The sequence below is a fragment of the Aythya ferina genome, assembly GCF_964211825.1.
Source record: "Aythya ferina genome assembly, chromosome: 3".
Taxonomy (NCBI): Eukaryota; Metazoa; Chordata; class Aves; order Anseriformes; family Anatidae; genus Aythya; species Aythya ferina.
In genome coordinates this window covers 55169698-55192740 of record NC_140298.1, presented here as the reverse complement: position 1 = coordinate 55192740, position 23043 = coordinate 55169698, and the positions used below count along the sequence as shown (strand labels likewise).

The following is a 23043-nucleotide window of genomic DNA, read 5'->3' as shown; positions in this document are numbered from 1 at the left end:
TAAAAGCAAAACAGTATTAGTGCATACTTGCAGTCTGTTAATGAGTTTTGAAAGAACAAGCTGTGACATTCTGAGGGTGAAAAATACAAATGAAACAGTTACCGAAACATTGCTTGTTTAAAACCCTGGTTTCACCACTTAGCTTCATTCTGTTTTTCTGTAACTGCTGCTTAGACTTAATTCTGGAGAATGTCTTAACAGGGCCATTCTTCCTACTTTGCTGAAGATGAAGTCATCTTACAAACTTTTGAGAAGTTGTCCAAAGCAAACAATCCATAAATACAAGTAGAATACTCTGTCAGGAGTATGGGAATTTCAAGTATGAGAACTTGAATGTGTGAAACGTAACAGGAATTCAAGATAAGTAGATACTTGGGAAAGAATATGGGGAGAAAAAAAAAAAAAAAGACAAATAATATGGAATGAATAAATGGGCCACTCAAGGAAGGCAGACACTGTAAGTACACAGCGGAACAGCATTAGCTCTGTTGTGAGCGTCCACGGGACAAGAATGTAGAAATGTTGCACTGGTGATTTAACAAACACTCTGATGGAACTGTCAACACATAACCTTTGGAAGTCTGAGAGAAGCTTCATTTTTAATGCAAATGTGCATTTTTTGACACCCCTGCTCTCCATATTAAAAACTGATTTAATTCCAGGTCAGATTTGCTGGGCTGAGTTTTAGGTATCATCCTCATGATGCATATGTTATTACATTTTTATTTAACATTATCACATAATAGTTATCAACGTTAACTATTTGTCAAAATAGGTTTAAAACAATAACAAACAAATAAAAAATGAATAAAATAAATAAAAACAGATAAAAAATAAAATAAAAATCAAAGTCCCTTTTTCACAACCTGTTTCGGTATTTGGCTTTTGTTTTGATGCTTACCAATATCTTTTGAGGTAATCTTTCGTCTTGGTTTTAAGACTGGTTGCGATGCTTCTACAGAGCCTGGGGGGAAGGTGATTTCTCGCCTAATCGGTGGTGGTTGGGGTGGAGGTCCTGTGACCTGTGACACCGGAACTGTGGGTATAACCTTTTGCATCTTCATGGAGGGTAGGAAGGGAGACTTGCTTGGAGACATACGGTTTTCCAAAGAGCGCTGGAAGGATGCTGGACTTGGAGCTCTAGAGATGTGATTTGGCATAGAGGGTGGCGTCTGGTAGGATGACTGAGGAGGTCTAGTGATAGGCTGCATGGAGGCTGAGGATGACATATAAGAAGGCTGACGTTGGTTGACATGAGAAGGCCACTGACTCTCGTGGTTTATCCTCTGGTCAGGTACCATCATATCATCAGTGCGATTCATCCCTGGATACGGCGGGGCCTGTGCAGGGCCTCCTGGACCTTGCCTGTTCTGGTAAGGGTAAGGCATATCGTTTCGTGTTGGCCACATGTTCTGCTGAGGACCTTCACTGGAGGATGACGACTGCATGGGGCCACCAATCATCTGGGGAGGTATTCCGTGCTGCTGCATTTGCCCTGGGCCCTGCATCCTCTCCCTGTTATACGGATACGGATACTGTCCCTGCATGGGCCTCCTGTCAGGCCCAGTGTAAGCATTGCTGTACTGGTTGTACATCTCCTGTTGCTGGTTGCCGTACTGCATGTTATACATATCCCCTTCATGGCGCTTGGCTGGGGGCCCATACATGCCATCCATGTGTCGCTTGTAGTTCTGGAAAAAAGAAAAAAAAGGGAAGAAGATTTGTCACTTTTGCTCCATACACAATCAAATAGATCGTCTGGAAGCTCATTTAAAAAGCTGAAGGCTCCTCATTCTGGAAGGATCATGCTGCTTCCAGTCAGGCACACACTGCTAGTTAGGCTTGATCGAGGGCTTTCTTTTTAAGCCTCTGTTGTGCTGCGTTTGTAACTTAATATTGACAGGAAACTTATCCTTGGGCTGAATTTTCTTATGCTTGCTCTTGTTTTCCCCCTTTCCCCTTCCTTTCCTATCTGTCAGATAAAATTCCATTGACCATTTAAGACACGCATAGAAAGGCAGCAGTCCTCACCAACTAAGATATTTTCACTCTTTTTTTATGCTTAGTCCTCTAAGAAGACAAATTTTAAAACAAAACCACTCAATGACTTAATCTCTTCAAGGGACAAGCACTGAATGAACTCTTAAAATAACAGGATATGCCACAAGCATGTAAGGTTGAAACACCAGATTATGACAGAGCATAAGCTACACACAATATCTATACTATTAGGAGAAAAACTCTCCTTCATTTGTTACTCTGCATAATTCCTGGAAACACGGTCCTGCTTGGGCAACCAGCCCTCCTTCCCTAATCATCCTAAGCACGTTTAATTTCATGTGAGATTATTTTAAAAGCCGGTCACATCCCAACATTCTACTCGAGTTTATGCAGGTTCTTACACTGCTGATCAGTGATGAATGAAGCAATGTAACTAACAGCTGCCACCCATGGTTTATTCCGTCTTTGTTTCTCACCCTCTCAACTGGGGAATGTTGTGTGAGGTAAGCTGTTACACTGTGGGGGGAGACGAGCTGGTTTTAAATCATACGAGTTTGTTTGGATTTAAGACAGCAGGACAAAAATAAAGATGTTGCAATTTGAGGGGAAAGTGGTAAAGTTTGCAGGGGTCCTTGAATCCTTTGGGAATTTGTTGCACAGTTCAAACCACTCCGAATGCAGCATTTGTATTAAAGGGGCAATTTTTGAATATATGATCTATGGTAAATTCAAAGTTATGGCTCCCCTGGTATCTATATCTACATATAGATAAAATTCAGTATGTATTCAATATGGGTCAGTTAAAACAGCCCTGGGATTCATAAACTCATCTTCCAACTTTGGTGCACATAAAAATGCAACTGCTGCATTGCTCAAAAGTATTTTTTATTTCTTTTTAACTTGCTGTAGAGCTGTCTGGCTGTTTGAGAATAACCTTTTCAGCCTTACATAAGCTACTTGCTGTGGCAAATTCCACGCTTTGGGCCAATTCATACATTGAGAACTGACTTGGTAGTTGCCACATCTAAGAAGGTGTTTGTTTTACCTGAGTGATTCAGAATGCTTAAAGCAGACACTTGGGAATGAAGCACGTGCCTTTATAAAAGCTGTTCCATGCTCTTGTCTATGTAGTGGCAACTACAGTGGCAAGTACATCCTGCTTTATGCCTAAAGGTAAGCAGTGCGGAGGGCAGTGGTGCACCTGATTCCCCCTCCTGTGTAAAGGTTCAGTGGGTTGACCGAGGCTACACAATGTGCCTCTCTCCACTGGGAAAGTGGAATTGTGAGATCTTGCAACAGACAAAAAGACACCAACACCGGTCACCTGCTGTGTAATAACTCTCAGGCTACAAGCATTCATACAGGAATTGAAAAAAGTGGCTCAAAGTGCTTCATTAGCCCCAGGGGTTCATGCTCCAAGCACCTCCTTCCCAGTCATTCCCTAGCCTTCAGGCTGCAGATAAGGCTTTGAAAGGGCCATTTTTCACATTCCTCTTGAACGCTACAGAGTGAAACTTAGGACATAGAGTAAGGAAGGGGCAACCTGATTCCCAGCTAAGTGGAAAGGGGGAATCCTCCGGGAGTGGGAGCCCCCTCTGGGAGGGGCCAAGGCCAGGATTCTCGCCCTTCATTCTTCAATGCTTTTTTGCATTCACGCTTGAATGAATGCATTTTGCATTCAAGAGGCATTATACAAAGCACATGAACAGCACTAGGGACAGGACCAAATATATATATACACACACACACAAATTTAAGCTGCCTTCTTGCTTAAATGAACATGTAGTTAATATATAACCTACATACGTTAGCATGGAATATCTCAAACTGTTCTGTTATGCATCTTTGCAATTTCCCCATTAAATCATCTCAGCTGCTAGTATATGCTCATTGAAAAGAACAGCACATTACTTTTTTGATGATGCTATTTTAGAGACGTTTGAACCAAAGAGATAGGTAAGAAATTGAACATTTTAAGCCTTTTTAGTACAATGTAACCTAAAAGCTCTTTTTTCTCTTTCCTAAATTTCCTAGTAAAACTCTACCCCAAGCTGAAAAGGACTATTTGGAACTGTCTGAAAACAAGTTTACATTCTGACATTGTATTATACGGAAATGCTTTCTACTTTGGAAGCTAATTTTGATTACTGTATAACTGGAACTCGTAACATGCAAGATGAAACTCTGACCTTGTTGAAGTCAGTGTAGTTTTGCTATTGACTTACAAGAAGGGATTTCACCCACAAGGTAGTAATGATGCATCTTACAAAAACCTTAAATTTGTGTATCATTTGCATTTTCGAAGACTTTACACTGAGAGACTGAAATGTACAAAACGTTTAAGTTATTTTTAACACTAATAACACCTCTCATGTATTGGTAACATATTACTTGAGAGAACACACAGGGAATATACCATCTGATATATATTAAAGATAGGTAATGCACATGACCACAACATTCAAAATAATTGCGAGTACTGCATGATTTACTCTGTTCCGGTTTTCTGTTGGGTTCACTTGGCTGCATGACATAATTTGAGGCCCTTCAACCTGCCAGTCAAGCAGCTTTCCTATTTGTTTCTGAAAGTGAGGCAGCATCACTTTACTAGCCTATGAGTTATACTTTCCCAGTCTGCTGGTTATTAACTTGGGACATTCACTTGATACACATCCAAAGCCACAGAACATCTGTTAAAATTTATGCTCTTTCAGTGTTATGAACATATTCTCCTATAGCTGCATATACACTGCTTGTCCATATGGGCTGTGATTCTGACCAGAACTACAGTGCTCCTTTGTGCCAAAAGACATACATTCTATAAACAATGTTTTGAGTGTATACAGAACTTTGGGGTGACATTTATTAAACAAATATTATGAATATAACTGTTTCCCCTTTTCCTACCTGCTGCTGTGGATACATTCCAGGTTGATGTCCTCCATATGGTGGCTGTCCTGAGGGAGGTCCTTGTCCTGGATACTGCTGCCCGTACGGTTCATGCCTAAAATGAAGCATTCAAATCAACACTTAGAGCTGATGGAATTTCCAAGCCACCAGGAAAAGGAAATTGCTCTGATGATCTTGCACGTTGAAGATATTTGGAAACACAGTGAAGGTACAGTGTGGTATGGTCCCGAGCCTAGTGCAGTAAGCTCTGCTGGAGCTGGCAGTCAAAGGAAGGAGGTAAAGCAGATAGAAGGAAGGAGAAGCAATGAAGATGCAGCAGAGAGATTTAGGGGTAGCTGTCAGGAATGGAAACAGAGTATGGTCAGCAAAGAGGTAAGACAGGTAGCTACAGTGACGCTGGGAACCAGTTGTAGCAGGACAAGTACTTGATGTATAGCTCAGATGTTGCGAGTCAAGATGCTTGTGTTTAAAGAGTAGATCTCCATGAAGACTATTTCCTGGATTAAAAATGTTATCAACTTAGAGGTATGCAAGTTTGGTATATAATCAATACCTAACTGCTGATTTAAAGTGAAATTCTGTGATTCTAAATTTAGTTGGACCACAGTGACAGAAAGTTAGTATAAATATCATTATATTACAATATGTAACATTTAAACATGTTATCACTGAGTGAAAACAGTACTTTTATGATTTTGCTAAAATTCATTTAATTTTTAATTAAAGCTACATAAATGAAGCATACACACAGGAGGCAGAATTGAGCTGCACTTGGAAACTTACCTGTGGCCCCTTATGACCTCTGAGGGGCACTGCAGTGCAACTGCAGCATTTTTAGCATCTCTGAATGAAATTTAATTTGCTGAAATGAAGTGCTTGGAAAGTATTTAGACTGAAAAATTAACACTGTATTGCAGACCAGTATGTCAGTAATTCCACTCTGTACATTACCAGTAAGAACATAGCTACCATTTGAGTATAATTATGGAAGTAATATATCACAGAGAGTCAGAGAAATAAAGGAAATAAAGAAGACTGGGGAACTTGATGCATTAAAAGATCTCATGGGACATGGCTTTTCCAAAAACACAGAAAATTTACAGTTTTTGTGCGTTGACCAGAGTGAAAGCAATAGCTGCTTAGTATTTCCTAAAATTATCATGTGGATGGAGAGAAAATACCTAATGACAGTTAAAAGAACAATATACCTGATAGGAACTGTCTACACTTGTCAAAGATTTTATGTGCTACACGATAAAAATGTGCAAAGGTACACGTACATTATATACATAAGGAAACATTTTCTAAATGTTAGTTTTGTTAGCCACAGAATAACCACAATCCAAATGAAGCTGTGGAAGCTTCAGAATTGGTGTCATTTGATGCTGCACTGGAGAACTTGGGGCTATAATAAATGTTCAGTTCAGTGTTGGCAGGGAGATACATAAGACAGTATGTATACTCCTTTTCTAACGTCTATGATGCTATAGCTACACAAAGCCAACTGATTCTCCCAAGCCTCTGTACCCCCAAGAAGCTGAACCAAAGGTAAAAGCCTAAATAAGAATAGAGAAAGCATAAGCAACACCAAGAGGCCGCATATTCTATGTGCTCCCACAGAGGCTGCTAGCACTCATTAGCTGGTTATTGCAGATATTACAAACAGAGAAATCAGTGTTCACCTTTGCTGGCCAGGGTAACGATTAGGAGAGTACATGCTTGGGTCACTGTTTGAAGGCACCATGTTGCTTTGACCAGGTGGTCCCATACTGCCTTCAGGACCCAGCCCATGATCCGACCTAAAAAATGACAAAGGAAACCTCATTCTGTAAAAAGCACTTATTCTCCAAAATTGCCAAGAAAACAAAACACACCCCTTAAAGAAAACATTTGCTTGACTTATCACCTTCCGCTGGAAACTTTAATCTCACTGACTCCCCAGCAATATGACCTGTTGAACATGACAGTTGTGTTTGCCTACACACCCACTACATCAAACTATGGGTGAAAACTCTACTCCGCTGTTACACTTAAAAGTCCAACACTGCATCACTTTGGCTACCACCAGGAAACAAAAAAGGAAGCTAAAGTACACAATCCAATGAGAATAAAAGTGGGAATATAGCCAGAGCTGCAAAACCTACTGGAATGCTTGATAAAATACAAACAGTCTCAAACCTCTCTGCTTGCTATGTAACAATGCTCATTCATCAGTGATTTCACTGTTTTTTTCTTTATTATTATTTTTTCCAAAGGCTTTCCCAGCATAAACAAAAGAGAACCAAATTTATTCTTGCTTACTTCACTGAAAGGCAAACTTACTAGGGTCCTGATGGACACGCTGAAAGACTAGTGCCTCTACAGCTCAGACAACAGACTCCAGAATTTCCAAAGACAATCCACTAACAGACCACAAACCAAACACAGTTAGGCTGTTTGTTTTGTTTTTCAAAAAAAGCCCACCAACAACTGTTTAGGTGAAAACATGGCAAGAAGACTAGCTCAAGTGCTACTTTACATCATCACAGCCCAGCCCAGCCGCCAGCTGAAGGCAGCTGCCAAACACACCATTTGCTGATCTGCTGCAGCTTGAGTGACTTCTGAAGTGTAACAATTCCTCTTTATTAGTTCCTGTGAACAGCTAGACACTGTCACTACCAATGGTTTAACTCCCAGTGATTTAGCAAGATGCTGTAGGAAATACAGGCCGATATGTTCTCTGCAAGGTGAGATGGGAAAATGAGAAGGGGAGATGATTGTTTTCATTAATGGGCTTTCCTTTCTCCTAAAGATTAACTCACCTCCTGTCATAGCCACTTCCATAAGAGAACTGCTGTCGCTGGCTCATGCTCATGTTGGACATCGCTCCAGATGGACTCTGGTTATACATATCCTGTATTCCACTGTTGGGCATTTGTCCAGGGGTCATGAAAGGCTCATTGCTTCCAGGCACTGAAACAGTAAAGGAAATTAAATATATTATTCTGGGTGTTTGAAGATATCTTTTTATTAAATGATATATTTTAAAATAATGTTCAGATCCCTAACACTGCCAAGGAGAATTAGCTGGTGTCTGACAAGCTCTCCAGGGCCTGATGAAAACACATGAAGCAGCACCACTACCAAGATGATGGTTATAATATTATATAGGAGCTGCAAACAAAGAAAGTAATCTCATCATATCGAGCTGAACTCAACAGGCACCAAGGCAGCTTCTTCCCTGTGGTCTTTATAGCTGAAGATGAACTTGCTCTTACTCTTTTCACCCCAAACAATGCTAAATATGACCGCAAACATGAACCCTACAAACAGATGAAAGCAAGTCTCATAGTTTGAATTATAAAGCTGTAGGGATTAGGTTCTGCTTTTTCTCATAAAGCACTTATATACCTACATATATCAGAACTTGCTTACTGAAGGAATAAGCCCACTTAATCTCAGATGGATATAACAACTAAAATGAATCTAAGACAGAGAGGACCTTCCCCTTACTCTAACCATCTTGTGCTAGTCTCCACAGTCTAGGAGAAAGGATTTAAAGGAAAGGTTTGAAAAATCACATCAGGCTAACTATCTCTTTTAACATATCTCCTCGACTCATCACATATCAGGCAGTTGGGCTCAATCCTTGTATGTCCCTTTCAACCCTTCCATTCCATTCCATTCCATTCCATTCCATTCCATTCCATTCCATTCCATTCCGTAAAATTCTTCCCTTGATTTATGGGCCTCTTCTTCCTATGTCTCTCCTTTGCTCTCTTTGTGATTCCACTTCTTAATTTCATCTCCTCCATCTACTTTTCTCTTTGAAGCCATTGTGAGCCCTACTTGTGTTCTTTCCTCCCACTTTCCTATATACAAGGTATGCAAGACTGATTCATTTTAAGCACATTTTATAGAATCCACAAATACACCTGTAGGTTAAGTGCCCAAAAGGATAAGAGTCAGGTTTGACATTAATTTTAATTTTTGCTTTCTAAAAAATGAACAACCTTTGAGCATGTTTATCACTTTTTTTCAAGGGTTGTCTAAGGGAGAAAAAAACTAGCTTTCCTATTCTGAAAAATATGTAAACAGACAGACAACATAAGGAGACTTGCTCAGTTCCACACAGTGAATTTCCAGTTCAGCCCTACTACAACCAGGCCTGTTGCTTCTGAGTTTCATATTCTAACAATGAAGTCCAGGATCTGATTTGCAGAGTAGCTAACCACCTTCAAGAAGCATACTGCACTGCATAAAATCTTACCCTAGGAATTTATGCCATCGTTCCTGAAATGTGTTCCTAGAAACAGTTTCAGGAAACAGTTAAGTTCCTCTAAAATACACAATATGACTCTGAGAGGGGGAAATATGATCAGAGCAGAATGAAACACAATTGCACTGCATCTCTCTTTTTGCTATAAGCATGCCATTTTGCCAGTGTTAGAATCAGCAAAGTGTGCAGCTCATTCTGATGACTAGAATACCCTGATTAAATCGATGTAAGAACACTTAAACTCCCACAAAGAAAATACCTTTTCTCATTCCACCGAAAGGATCTTTATTCGGCTCATATGGCATCCTTCCCATCATATCTGGCATGTTTATTCCCTGCTGGTATGGTGCATTTGGCGTCATGGAGTTTCGCTTCGGGAATGCTGAATCACTTACATCAGAAAAGGGATCGTGCACACTAACTGCGCTGTTTCTAGAAGAGGAGAAAAAAGAGGCATTAACATCACCATAGATTTGTAAGAACTGTGAAAACAGACTGGACTATAATATGCCTAGTCCATGATGCTGTCTTCAGCAGTGCAGCACATACCTGAGGAAGATGCAAACAACTTTCACCATCATTAAAAAATCTACCCATTTTTTTCCCCACGCTTATCTGACTACTTACATTAAAGACCAGTGTTTTTCATCTAATTCAACTGCGCATGTTCCTATTAGTCATGTAGAAGTCTAAACTTTTCTGAAATTTCACTAAGCTGTTGTCCTCACAAGCACAGGTTAATTATATGCTGTGTAAAAATAGTATTACTGTTGATCAGTTTCAAATTTACCAATTGAAAGGTAATGACTGTAAGGTTACCAATTTACCATTCCCTTGCTCTCCTACTAAAGACTAAACAGCTACATTTGATTTACCTCCCAAATACCATTTCCTGTTATATGCAGAGGCACTAACTTTTATGGCTGCAGCCAGCTTTATTCTGAAGCCCTTACAAATTTGGCTTGGAAAATGGATTTTCACTATTAACTAGCAGATTTATTCTTAATGCAAAAGAAAATGTTTTTCACAGTGGAAGAAAACTCAGCCTGAATTACAGATGATTAAGAAATTTCTGGTTATCCTTTCCGAGCTATTGGAGATGAAGAAAAAAGAATCTATGTATGTTAAGTTCTGAATGATTCTGTAAATAGTTCAAAGCTCAGGTTCCTGCTGAAGTCAACGAGAACTTTTTTTTGCTGGACGTCCGTGGGCTAAGGATTCTTTATGAATGGAGAGAAGACTTCAGATCAAGCTGGCCTGAACGGCTTATAGGATAGACAACTGAAAGGGATCTCTCTGTCCATCCAGCTGAATACTCTGCTACCTCACTGTTATTGTAATACTTATTTGAAAATTGGACCTGTATACCCAAGAAGCAAGGCTGTAGTTCTGAGCTGGTGCTGCTGGGTTCCACATTCCTCCCCACTCTTAACATATTCACATTCTCTCCTTTGCACTGGTGCTTGCTTGATTTTTCTCTGATGTTTAGAAAGCTAATGCAGCTCCTACTCCTTCCTCCCTTTCCCAATCTCCTCTCCAAAGAGAGATGATTTTCTGCCACTTCTAAGGCTGGACTGGTTCAACACAGAATCAAATGAGTTCCTGAGCAGATGGGAAAAGGCTTAAGCTGTTGTAGAACTACAGCGTAAGAGAAAATGAAGCAAAGCTCTTCTCATACCTGCCACCCTGCATAGGTGTCATCTGTCCATGAGGTGTTGATGCTGGTGTTGGGGGCTTCAAATCGCCTGGCACTTCTGTCATGGAATTACTACCAGTAGACTGTGGAGTCTGTGGACCTTGTAAGGAACCAGAATTAGCTGGGAGATGAAAGAAAAAAGGAAATATTAAAAGGTAGAAGCCAAATTACTGTGGAAATAATAATCATCAGTGAGAGAAACTGGTTCTTTCCCCCATGAGCCTGCTTATACCATGCATCTCAATACTTTATAACTTCCACAGATCCTCTGAGATCAAGATGTGCTGTGCAATAATAGCCATCATCTTTCCTAGAACCATGAATTAAATCTGATGCCTGAAGCAACATGAATAGAAATCATCTAGATGAAGGATCATTTAAAACAGAGGTCAGAGATACAGACTTAATTGTCTATAGTTTACAACAGAGTAAATGAAAGGTTGTTCTTTGGCACAGCTTCTTTATATAATCACTACCACAACACAGACATTCATAAGGCAAATTTCAGCCAGAAGCTTCTCCTACAAATTTAAACTGCTGTATTAATATAAGAACATAATTTCATTTACTACTAGAAGGCAGACATTTCTGAGGTGAAACATGGCAAATGGTTGGTGGCATGCTGCAACTCTGTGTCAGTTTTGAGACAGCATGGCAAAAGATTGTGTTCCAGAAATGCAAAAGACAATCTGGGATAAGCAGAAAGCAACCACTGGAAGTAGAATACGAACAGGAGCTGTGGCACACATTCCTATTAAAATTGTAAAAGTAGCAAAATACAACTTAACAAAATGTAGCTAGGGGCACCTCAGAGCATGTGTAACAAGACCAGGTCAGTTCTGCAAAGCCACCTATTTCACCTGCGAAAACTTTTAGGTTGAGGTCTCAGAGAGTAGTAGTGTACCTGCACTACTGTCCTCCTCAACCATGGTGAATACCTATAATCCTGATGTGACAACGAGTGGAGAAATCATGGACTGTTCTATTCCAACAGCAAAAAGAGCATTAAATGAATACATCACATAAGCTAATGGTAAAACACGTTCAGACCAGTCTTTTAAAGTACACACTTGAAATTACTCTTTTTGTATGAATACTGAGCGGATTATCCCCCCCACTCCAAATATTTGATGTGGTATTTTTCTGATTTAGAAGGCAGTAGAAGGGTATCATTAACAGTGTCTAAACCTTGGATCAGACTGGCCTTGTCTGCTTGTTTGGTGCTCGTAGCAGGAATTCGTCCCGAGAAGTTGTAGGGTCAAGTCTATGGATGCAATTTTCAAACAGAAAAAATCACAGACCTAATAGACTTAGAAAGACATGGCTTTGACTTGAGAGGTCTTTTTTTTTCTTTTCTTTTTTCTTTTCTTATGAACTGTCACGTAAGCATTTTATAGTGCCTGACTATCTACGTTCAACAGCCAATTAACAAAACTTTATAAATTACTGTTAGAGGAAAAATTGCAAGAAGCAGTATGGGCTTTTCTTCTGCATGTGAAAGAGAGAGTAGTTTATAATTGACTCAGACTCCTAGAACACTCATCATCTTGACAGGCAGAGCTTGTTTTTAACTGAAGAACACCCTTTTTATGTGTTTCATTTATATCTGTAACACATGTTCCACTATCTGGAAATCAGTCTCAGTAGCAAGTGCATATGTAAAATGCACATTTTGTAGACCATGTTGTTCCTGTCCTCAACTTTCTAAGGCATGTTTGGATTGCGCTCACATAGAAATGACGTTCAAAAAAAGTTCAAGAAAAGCTCTCTGATTGCATTAGTACAGTAACAACAACATTTGCGACAATTCAGGCTACAGTTGACTGAAGGCTTTAGTGCTATAATGAAACAAATCCATGAAATAATAAAGCAGATCTTCATGTTCACATAAAATGAACCCTTTGTATATATGACCCCCTGAGCAACACAGGACCATTCTCTTGTCCTTTTGTATTTCAAGGCCTATTCTGCTTTAAACATAGTTCTAGATTACTTCTAAAAAGCTCGAAGGCATTTCTGAGTTGTCACACACCATCTTGTCATATTAGAGCTATGTAAGCAAATATCTTAGTTTATCCATACACGTACTGTAAAACATGATATTGCTTCACCCTGCACATTTCTCTTATGAGTGGCTCTTATGCAGCAATTAAGTTCTTCCTTATTCTACCTGAGCAAAAACCGAATTCATATCTAAAGTAAACCGAAATAAAACAAGCAAAATATTCTTTCATTATTTATGGGCTGCTAGAATACATTGTATCTTTATTAGGAATAATGTGGTTTTTAGAAACCTCTTCAAGGAAAGATTTAAAAACAGAAGGATGTCCAACAGAGAACCTGCAAGTTAAATTTCTGTCTGCTGGGTGGTAGTTATAGTTATTGGCCCTGACCCTGACCCCCTGCTCAACAACTGTTTATAAATATCTGAAAAATGGAAGGTAAATACTATTACAAGAAGTGCCAAGTTTCTGGTATTGCTTTGTGAACGTGCTTTGCCCTAGGTCCCTGCTGGGTAAGGCACACTTACCCCAGACTAGGGCCTGCAATGGTTTCAACCTCTGGATCAGGTCATCAGCTAACAAGACGAGCCCAGGAGTGGGTATGACCTACATTCTTTAAGTAATGTAACTCTTTCTTGTAGGATGTGATTTTCAGTTTCTTAAACATTTACCATGCTTCAGACAATCACAAGGAAGTTATCCAGATGGATCTTCCCCTCAAGCTATTTTTTTTGCTTGCTCCTGTAGAAATTTCATGTGCAATACTGGGCATATGAGTGAAATTATTTTTTTTTCACAAGAGGTTCTTAGATGTGTGGTCCTTTCCTCAGAGAGTCTCTTTAGAGATGTTGATTTGTGGCTAGGCAGAACACAATAAAGCAACAGGTGAGATCATGTAAAGGGTGATACATGGCAAAACTTAGAAAACTGGCACCCAGAATGAGCTGATATTCATGATGTAAATTTTTTTGGTGGCTCAGCTCTTCATCTGTAGAACAGGAATCATACTCCTTTTCCTCTCAGACGGATATTGCAAAGGTTGATCGATGCTTTTAAAGCCCTCAAATACAATTAAAATGAGGACCAAAAGAAAAAAAAACAAACAAACAAGGAGTAAAGTTATAATTCTCTGTTTGAGGCTGTCTGAAAACTGTGGTACAGTTATTGAAAGGTGAGGGTAACACAAAATACTGAATAACTTCTCATTTGTTGAACATTTGTTTATTTTGTGCACTGAATGACACAGACATTTCACAGAAAAAATATCAGTGTGACCGCATGATTAAGAGTGTATTGAACTGTAGATGCACAAGGAAACATAATTAAGGTTACAAAGACTATATCTCACTTTTGGCATTTCTTAACTTTTGAGCACTAGGCTTTGCAACAAAAAGATATGCTTTGACCAGTTTTTGGATATAGTATGTGCACACACTAAATGCAGATTACTTATGTTCCCTCACACATACTAATACATTTCACACACATTGCTATTAGCAATGTTTTCTAGTTTTCAAGGATATGGAAACAACCCTCTTCTTTGTAAGAAAGCGACATATTCCTTTCTTCATGTTTTACCTTAGATTTTACATTTGTTAATCTGTTCTCTGAAGTCCTTATTCTTGCAGGTATTTTATTATGCTAGCCGTTTCGTTTTGATCGTGGACATCCTGAAACAGAAGCCCTATCTTTTAAAGTGCTTTCTAAGCTTCAGTACTAAGCAAAGAATGAATAAGGAAGACAAACACTAATGTTCTTTTAGAATAGGTAATCTCTGTGTACATGACTGCAGCTGACTTGTGGACGTCCAGGAAAAAAACCTATGTATACATAGCTAATGAATTCTTCATCTCACGTCCATGTCTAAGTGATGCTTCTCTCTCAAGTGTCATAGCAGATCTGTAAGAGTATGCTTTTAGGAATTTAAAATCCATCCAAAAGGAAATAAAAGGAGCATTTCTGTTAGTGAGAAGTAAAGTCCTACAAACTCTTCCCGCAGTTCACTCAGCGGCAGCACGGAATTGCAGGACTGCCACAGCTTTTTCCTTGCAAAGCCCGAATGGCAGCACAGGCTGCTTTAAGGAAAGACCCTTGATTTACCAGAAAGACGCAGTTAAAAAAATAAATATATAAAAAAGATTTCTCTTGCCAGCAATTTTTTCCCTCCAGGAAAAAAAAAAAAAAGAATTCAACCTCTTGAAACGCCATTAATAGGAGGCCTGACGCGCTCTCTAGGATATCCCTACCTTTTGCCAGAAGCTACAAATGTATACTCTAAAGTAAACAATGGGAAGGTTACTGAAGGTTAAGCACATTCGCATACTTCAGAGCGAGCAGCCAGCCGCCACGCTGGGAAGATAATTCACACAGCACGAGCCCCGTGCCCCAGTTTGGCCGGGCTGGGGGCCGCTGGCTGCGGCTGGGCCCCCCCGGCGGGGCGTGGGGGCACCTCTGCCTGCCCCCACGTCCTCTGACCCCTCGCCCATCCGTCTTCCATGGGGATTCCTCGGCTGGCCTGGTGGCACGCTGCGTGGCATCACCTGCCCGCTAATAACAGCAGGGCGGTCGGCCACCCGCCGCCGAAGAGGGATGGGTTTGGTTCTGGGGCCACTCACTGAAGGGCTGTGTCGCGCCGTGTCCCCCCCGCTGTCCCTCTCCCCAGGGCCTGCTTCTCCGCTGCCAGGGAATCTTTCAGTTCAGGACTTGCCACTGGATTTGTCCATTTGGGTCAAAACTATCAAATGCTCATGATGGGAAGCGCATTTTGTCTTTGTACCCACTTCTGGAAAGTACTGGAGCCCCAGAAGGATGCTTACGAAGGCCTACAGTGCCTTTCTCTCCAAAGGAATGCCTTCACAGCAAAATAACACCCAACAGTTGGCATGGACCTTGGCACAGACACAACAGCCAGGACACAGGGCCAGCAGGGGTCCTCTAATAGCTAGTCTGGCATTAGGCATCTGCTGGTGGTGTCCACCACGGTGGTACTACCTCACCCCGACAGACCCAAAGTGTGATATCAAGGTCTCAGCCTACCACAAGCACGTCTCCAGCTTGCACAGCCTCGGAGCAGTGCAAGACACACTGCAACACCTTCAGGCCCCCACCTCTGCCTGGCGGTTTTCTGAAAGGACAGAAGAGGCTCCAACAGTACTATAGAGCCAGGACGTTTATTACAATAGGCAGCTAATCCTATCACTACTGCCTTGGCTACAGTGCCAACGCTGGCTACTCTGACTCCCTTTTTCAACTTCATATAATTGCTGACACTACCCTGAATTGCACTGTACACAGCACTAAACTATTCTCTCCTTTACATATCATTTACCTTATTAGAGTTAATGATGTAAAAACCAAAAGTGATGGGAATTCCCAAATACAAGCAAATGGACTAACACACGAACCCACACTGCTGCATCGCAGTCCCCCAGATTTGCCTTGCACATCACAACCTTTTCCCGACCAGGTTCTTCTGCTGGGCTCTGCTTCCTATGGTTTTTGCACTGTTTCTCATGGACAAAGTACAACACCCCCTCTCTGAGACAAATCCCCCTGCTTTTTTATCAAATTACCCAAGCACTAATGCTGCCAACTACTTCTATGCAAATGGTGTCTGCTTCAAAGTGGTTCTGCCTGCACTGAGCTAACTGCACAACAGAGGCTAATGGTTAAAAGGAGGACCTTACGAGGCTGCTGTTCCATGTTGTACCGGGCTCCTGCTCCCTCTGAATGCCAAAGAGTAACAGATTATCTAAAGTACATCCACAACTCTACTTCTTTTGTGCAGTTAAAATGTTAATGTTGGTATAAACCAAAGAAAAAGGAGTGAGAAAAAAAAAGCTGACTATTAAAAAGAACAGGCTTGCACTCTGCAGCATCTATACCTCAGCGGGATTTCATGTACTAAAGCTGATACACACTGGGAAAGCCTTTCTGCGTACAGAAGTGCAGTCCATTCAGTGACACGAGTTCTTTTCTAGCCAACAAAACAAACCTTGAGATCTTTGCTTGCTTCCCCCTCTTCCAGTCTCTATGTCCTGCTGTGTTTTTATCTTAGAAAAATAGTTTCAGTTCTCCTCATAGGCAGCTTCCTTGAATGTTATGATAAATTTAAACTCGGACTTTATCATTTTAATCTGTGGCATCGTGACACAAAAGGACGCTGTAAAAATGGTACGTCTGGTGTTTCTGTTCCTTTGTTTCCAGTCTACGTATTTAAATAAGGATTCTTCATCTCAAAGTTCAACCGATTCACAGGATTTGTCCCCGAACAAACTGCTGAGCGCAGTGTTGGAGGCGGACGGGCAAGGGAGGAGAGAGCAAAGCACAATACCCTTTCATTTTTAGTACTGCTTCTTAGTTTTAGAAAGAGATTAATTTCCTCCTGACACTCCTTAGCAAGTCTAAACAGTTTCACTCCCCTTACCAGCCTTCTTGGGAATGAGAGGCAAATGCAACATCTTATAATTTTTGCAGTGGGGCACACTCTGGACTTGCTATGCTCATTTCAGACTGATAAACATTTGGACTATAGGCTTTACCTCTTGTACTACGTGTTTTTCTTCACATTCTGAAATTACCTTGCAAAGTCATCTAGTTATCTTCTATATTAAATTATCAACACTGAGGTACCTGATAACTGTAGGTATTAATGAGGAAGTGGAACTATTTAAAGTATTACACAAGGAGATGTATCTAGGAGTGTTTAACACTAAACATTGCCCCAAATCCTTAAACCAAATACATCATGCTGAAAAAGATTTAAGCTTTATTTCCTTATCTTCTTCTGTAGTGACAAAGCGTTATCATATGAAATGATCTTGTAAAGGCCAGAACTGTGTTATATGATGATAAAGGCTTTTGCAAATTTTGTGGTATCCATGGTAGGAGTTTTCCAACTGGGGAGATACAGCCAGCAAAATACCTCAAGAGCTTGCTGGGTCCCCCACTCTCCACCTCCCATTTTCAGCCAGTGAACCGAAATAACAGAAATTAAGTCATTAAATACTTTTCCAATATTGCCTTCTAACATACGGAACTGCTATCAACATTCCAGAATTATGTTCTCTTGGCAATAACAGAAGGCGGTCTACCTAGCAGTAAATGTGAAAGCTGGTATTAGCAAAATTATTTTGTTGCTCAGAAAAGTCTAATAACCAGCAAATCACAGGAAAATTTTTCAGAAGTCAACTTAATAGACTAATACTTACAACACCTTTTCCTATATGCTTAAAATGTCACTGCTAAAGAATTTTCCTGTGTTGAATATCAATCATGACTATCAAATCTTGCAAGTCTCAAGTTAAATTAATTTAGAAAGAAACCACACTGTACACGCAAAAAGAATGGCCCAAATCAATCAATTCACGTTCTGATTTTTCAGAGAAGATAAAAATGGTGATGCTAACAACTTATCTGACATGCAGGATTAACAACAACAGAATAGAGAGCGTGCCTCCAGACTACAATGTCTGGCCGTGGGGATACACCATACTCTCAGCTCCCTCCATCTGCCACACATTCAAGGCGAGCCACATCAGAGCAACCATCTGAGATCCACTCATTAGCCCAGCATCTGCCATCCTGCCTCCAACTGAAGTTTTACCGAGCAACAGCCACGCTGAAAATGCAGCTTCAGAGCCACAGCAATGAAGGTGCAGGCAGGAGGGCCTCATCTTTAGATAAATGGAAACTCCTCCTGGGGCTGGCTGCCTCGTGTGTTACAGCACGAGCACGTCCCCGCAGAATGCTATCGTTTTTACTGGAACAGCTTAACTCTTTGAATCTTAGAGATATGATGGTACATGCACCTTGAGCAAAGACTAGATACATAACCGTGGATGGCTCCTCAGAGTTAAATCTGACTCAACTCAGGAGCCGGTTCAAGTTGGAAAACAAGATGCCAACAACATATTTATCCTCGCAGTTTGTCTAATATTAGCAAGACATGCTTCTAAATATAAAAACTGCAACCTAGTGAATATCTTGCGCATTTAAAAATGGTTGTGTAAGAGGCTGCAGTTTTTCCTACTTACCAGGAGATGGCGGCTGAATCTTAGGTTGTTTCTTGGTATCTCCAGTGCTGAAGACTTCTGGAGGGGGCTCCTCCCCTCGCTCGATCTTGCACTCGAAGGCAAACAGGTACTGAATGTATTGTTTTTTCAGGGAGCTGGCTGCACTGCTCGAAGTGCCAACGTTCAATGTTGTTGCCAGCTCACGCCACTTCTTGTTTTTATTAACCTAGCACAAGAAATGGCAGAATCATTGGTTTGCAGCAGACTGGTTTGTTTAAAAGTCAGGAGACAAAAGAAAAAAAAAAAAAGTACTTAATGTCTTGGTTTACTTTTTTTTTTTTTTATTTTTATTATTATTTTCCTCTTCTAACTAATGCTCATTACTCCCACACGAAGTAATGCATAGACAGCATTTACAGTTATAAAACCATTAAGGAACCTGCTGATAGCTACATAAAAAGCTTTGCTTGTTGAGAGTCTTCTGCATGGTGCATCTTTTAAATGCCTTGCACTCTTCCAGGGCCTGTGCTCTTCAGTTAGCAATTTATCTCCCAGCAAATGCACGCTCACTCTTGCTCTGACACCCACCCACACCCACCCCATTCTAATTAAAAAGCAGCTTCTAAAAACTAATTTAAAAAGCAATAACAGCGCTATTCTGCAATTTAAGTGTTTGAGCACCGATATGAAAAATATTTTTTCTCTCCAAACTAGCCACCAGCTGTCAGACAGTTTAGCCTGTAATTCCTGGCTCGAGTCCTTTCACTTTAGGGCATCTTGCAGGGACAGATCAATGATCCTTTAGCTAGATGAGAGGCAGAGTGAAGTGAGGCCCCTTCATTAATTAAGGCAGACTTCAAACACGCAGGACTAGCCCGGCAGTACCCTGTATTACATTGCTGACTGCACAGCTCCACTACGAGCCTTGTTTGCAGTGCAATGCTGAGAATATCCAAAGAATCTGTTCCTGAGTTCTTCAAACACAGCTGATCTGCAGTAACAGCTCAGTTCATTTGTCATCCTGGATGATGCCACTGGCTCACTCAGCTGTACCAGTCGTAGCAGACTATTTTGCTGTAACACCTGATGCCCCAAAGTTCATTCAGCCAGTTGTGCAATTGCTAGGTATGATCCTAGGAGGGGAGACAGCACTGAAATAAAAGAGCTATGAACATCTGAGCATCTGGGCTGATGCTGGGGCAGAATCCTGATTCTTGCATGCCATGATACCTTGTACTTGCCCTGAGGCCTTGTACTTGCCCTGAGGCCTGAGATTTTCTGATTCCAGCTTTACTTTTCTAGTTACAATGGTTATCATTAGCCATACTGTTCTCGTGCCTTTATGCCAGCAGAAGAAATGTTTCTTACATTTCTCTCTGTGTTTAATAACATCATAATTGCTGCCAGTCAGCGAAGATATTTTGGGGATAGCATTAATAGTAGGCAGGTTGGCATGGCTGTATGAAGTGTTTTTATTTCTCTGGTAGATCCTGCAAGAACTCAGGAGTTAAAGGAGAAGAGATTTTCATAAACTGCCCCTGCTGAGGCTTGAAATCCAGTTACACAGCCCTTTGTGCCTACTGACTTACAGCTAAGTTGTATGTAATGAACACATTGTATAATGCAAACAGGAACATTCATGCCTAAATGCCCACTGTACTGGCATTTAAAAGAAGACTGCCAGCAGCTGGTCTGTTCATGTTGGGACCCCATCAGCTGCACGTATTCAGAGAACATGTACTGCTGCTGCTCAGCTACGTTCCCTGTCACTTTCTGGGCAGAATCAGGAGATGCAGAGCGTAGCAGCTGGAGCAACAACTTTTTAGAAGAACATCACTCGGATGCATTTAAATAAATCTCATCAAGCAAAGCACTTTGCCTCTCAGTAGGCCCGAACAGATAAACACGGTGATCATTCATGTGGGCATACCAGCAAAAACAGAAGCCTTTACTTTCAATGTCAATTCTTATCAGTACTGAAGCACACAAATTTGTAACTCAAGATCCTTCAAAAATCAGGCTAAGTGAACAGCATCTATTCTTTGGCAATGCATAATGTCTATCATTGCAAATTAACACTGAGTGTCTCAAAATAAAATACATTTCCATGTGATAAGCAAACATTAACAATTCTCCAGAACATCCCATGTGTCCCCCTTGCTTTATTTTTGATACCGAGTCAGGCTACGGGCGCAATCTCGCTGTATGAGGCAGAGCAGCTGCATGATACGATTTACCTGTAATAAAGTTTCTGAGCTAAAAGTAATCAAATCTTTATGATGCTGGGGGGCATGAGCTGATCACTAAAAATGTCAGGATACCATCTCTTACCCATATATAGCATTTAACAACTGGCAAGGTGAACTATATTAGGTTTCTCTGCCTTCCTCTAGTAACAGCAATAGCTAGCATTTCTGGACTTGAAGGGCCAATGATCTAATTCAGTAGTCAGGTCCTGTGTTGTGAAGTGTACCATTAAACACGGCAGTAAAAATGGTACTAATTGATGTTGGAAGTTTCTTTCCTGAACTAACCAGATAAATCATTAAGATGTACTCTCTTTCTGATGATCTAATTTGATTTCCATATTTTTGACTTAATATTTTATAATTAGTGTAAAATTATATATACATATATATACCATTAAATACTACACAGATATTTATCTATACACCTGTCTTTAAGACCTAGTCTTGCAAAGCACTGAACATCCACAGACATTTTTAAATCCACAGAAATTACGGGTCTCAGCATTTCACAGTAGCTTCTAGCATCTAGCCAGACTGATCCTGTAGATGCAAAGGATGTTTAGTAAGCATCAGGAAAGGGCAGATAATATCAAATACAAAAGCTAAGTCTGCAAATGCTGACCATTTACTCCTGCTTTCCCTTTTGATGGTGCTAGTCAAAAAACATTTAGTTTTGCTCTGTGGTGGTCAATTATACAGAACCTTACGTAAGTTATTTCCACATATCCTTTTGCCAGAGTTCCAGTTAACCGGTGAGAACACAAACGAAAGTTTCTCCCATCTGTGGCACACCAAATAAGCTCAGCAGGAAGAACAAGGCCAGAGAAATTCGTATATTCTGTATTACAACATTGCACTTTTTTGTTTTCAGCTCTTCTATTTTCCTTTTCCTTTCTCTCAATTAAGTATATCACCTTTTCTTTGTAATGATTACGCTTGTAAGGCAAATCTAAATATCCTGAAAGTGCTTTCCAAACACGAGGAGAGCACAGTCTCTGCTTAAGACACAATTGTACTGTGTAGAGACAATTGGAGATGAAAGATTTGAGAAGAAGAACGATTTTCAAGAATCTCTCTGCCACTTTTCTGGAGAAATGAACTGATTTGTCCCAGAGGCAGCATACCTATCTGGGAAGGATGGATTTCAAAATCTCCTTTTTCTTTCAGCTGAATTCCTTTCAGCTCTATCATCTGTTTTTTTACATGTGACTTTGATGCAATGGCCTTTTTCTCTTCTGTTTTCTTAGCAGCACTACTGGATTCCCCTGAACAGGTACCCTGAACAGGCAACAGCTTCATCTGTCTACAGAGCTGGTCAATTTTGATTCAAACAGTAGGCTTTTAGAACAATTATGCAGCCAAAGATGAGCTCCAGACAAATAGAAAAGCGTTAATATGTTGAAACTCTACTTCAACTCTATTGTCAGGGCTGAGAATGAAGTTGTGTAACTAGCAGGAAATATTCTGGAAAATTATGTATTGCCTCTTCAGAAGGTTGACTTTTAAGCACTTCTCACCTGTGCTAAACCTCCAATCTCTTTGACACAGACATACAGCCTGAACAGGTCCAAGGGCTTCTTGCCCACAGCTGGCAGACTGGCCACAGGTGTGCCCCTCTCCTCCATGAATGTGAGGTACCGGTCTACCCACATCTTGCGCTCTGGTTCGTTTCCTAGTTCATAGACTTTTGTGATCTTCTCTCCAGTTGTGGTAGAGGAACTTGATTTCTGAATTGCAAAAAGAAAAAAAAAAGTTGGGGGAAGGGTGGGAGGGGGAGGGAAAAGAAAGTAAGAAACTCACAACATTGAAAAAGAGAAGATGTCAAACAAACTAAAGCTATCACACAACAGTCAGGAATGAAGGCTACTAGTTCAGGCACAAACAGTACATTCTGTCCATATACTGAAAATTC

At 40.5% G+C, this 23043-nt stretch overlaps 1 protein-coding gene across 7 annotated transcripts in view; it reads right to left on the bottom strand.

Annotated features, from left to right (window-relative positions):
• ARID1B (AT-rich interaction domain 1B) overlaps positions 1–23043 on the bottom strand; it is a 322498-nt gene that overhangs the window by 5256 nt on the left and 294199 nt on the right. For 4 of the 7 annotated variants that reach the window (XM_084515780.1, XM_084515777.1, XM_084515775.1 and 1 more), the window contains 8 exons: positions 22649–22858; positions 18904–19108; positions 10848–10986; positions 9429–9601; positions 7713–7863; positions 6594–6710; positions 4909–5005; positions 902–1691 (listed from right to left, as the gene is read on the bottom strand). In XM_084515780.1, the coding sequence (XP_084371906.1) occupies positions 902–1691; positions 4909–5005; positions 6594–6710; positions 7713–7863; positions 9429–9601; positions 10848–10986; positions 18904–19108; positions 22649–22858 (1882 nt within the window). The remainder of the gene's footprint in view (positions 1–901; positions 1692–4908; positions 5006–6593; positions 6711–7712; positions 7864–9428; positions 9602–10847; positions 10987–18903; positions 19109–22648; positions 22859–23043) is intronic. The other 3 variants (XM_084515778.1, XM_084515781.1, XM_084515779.1) reach the window with 1 other exon arrangement.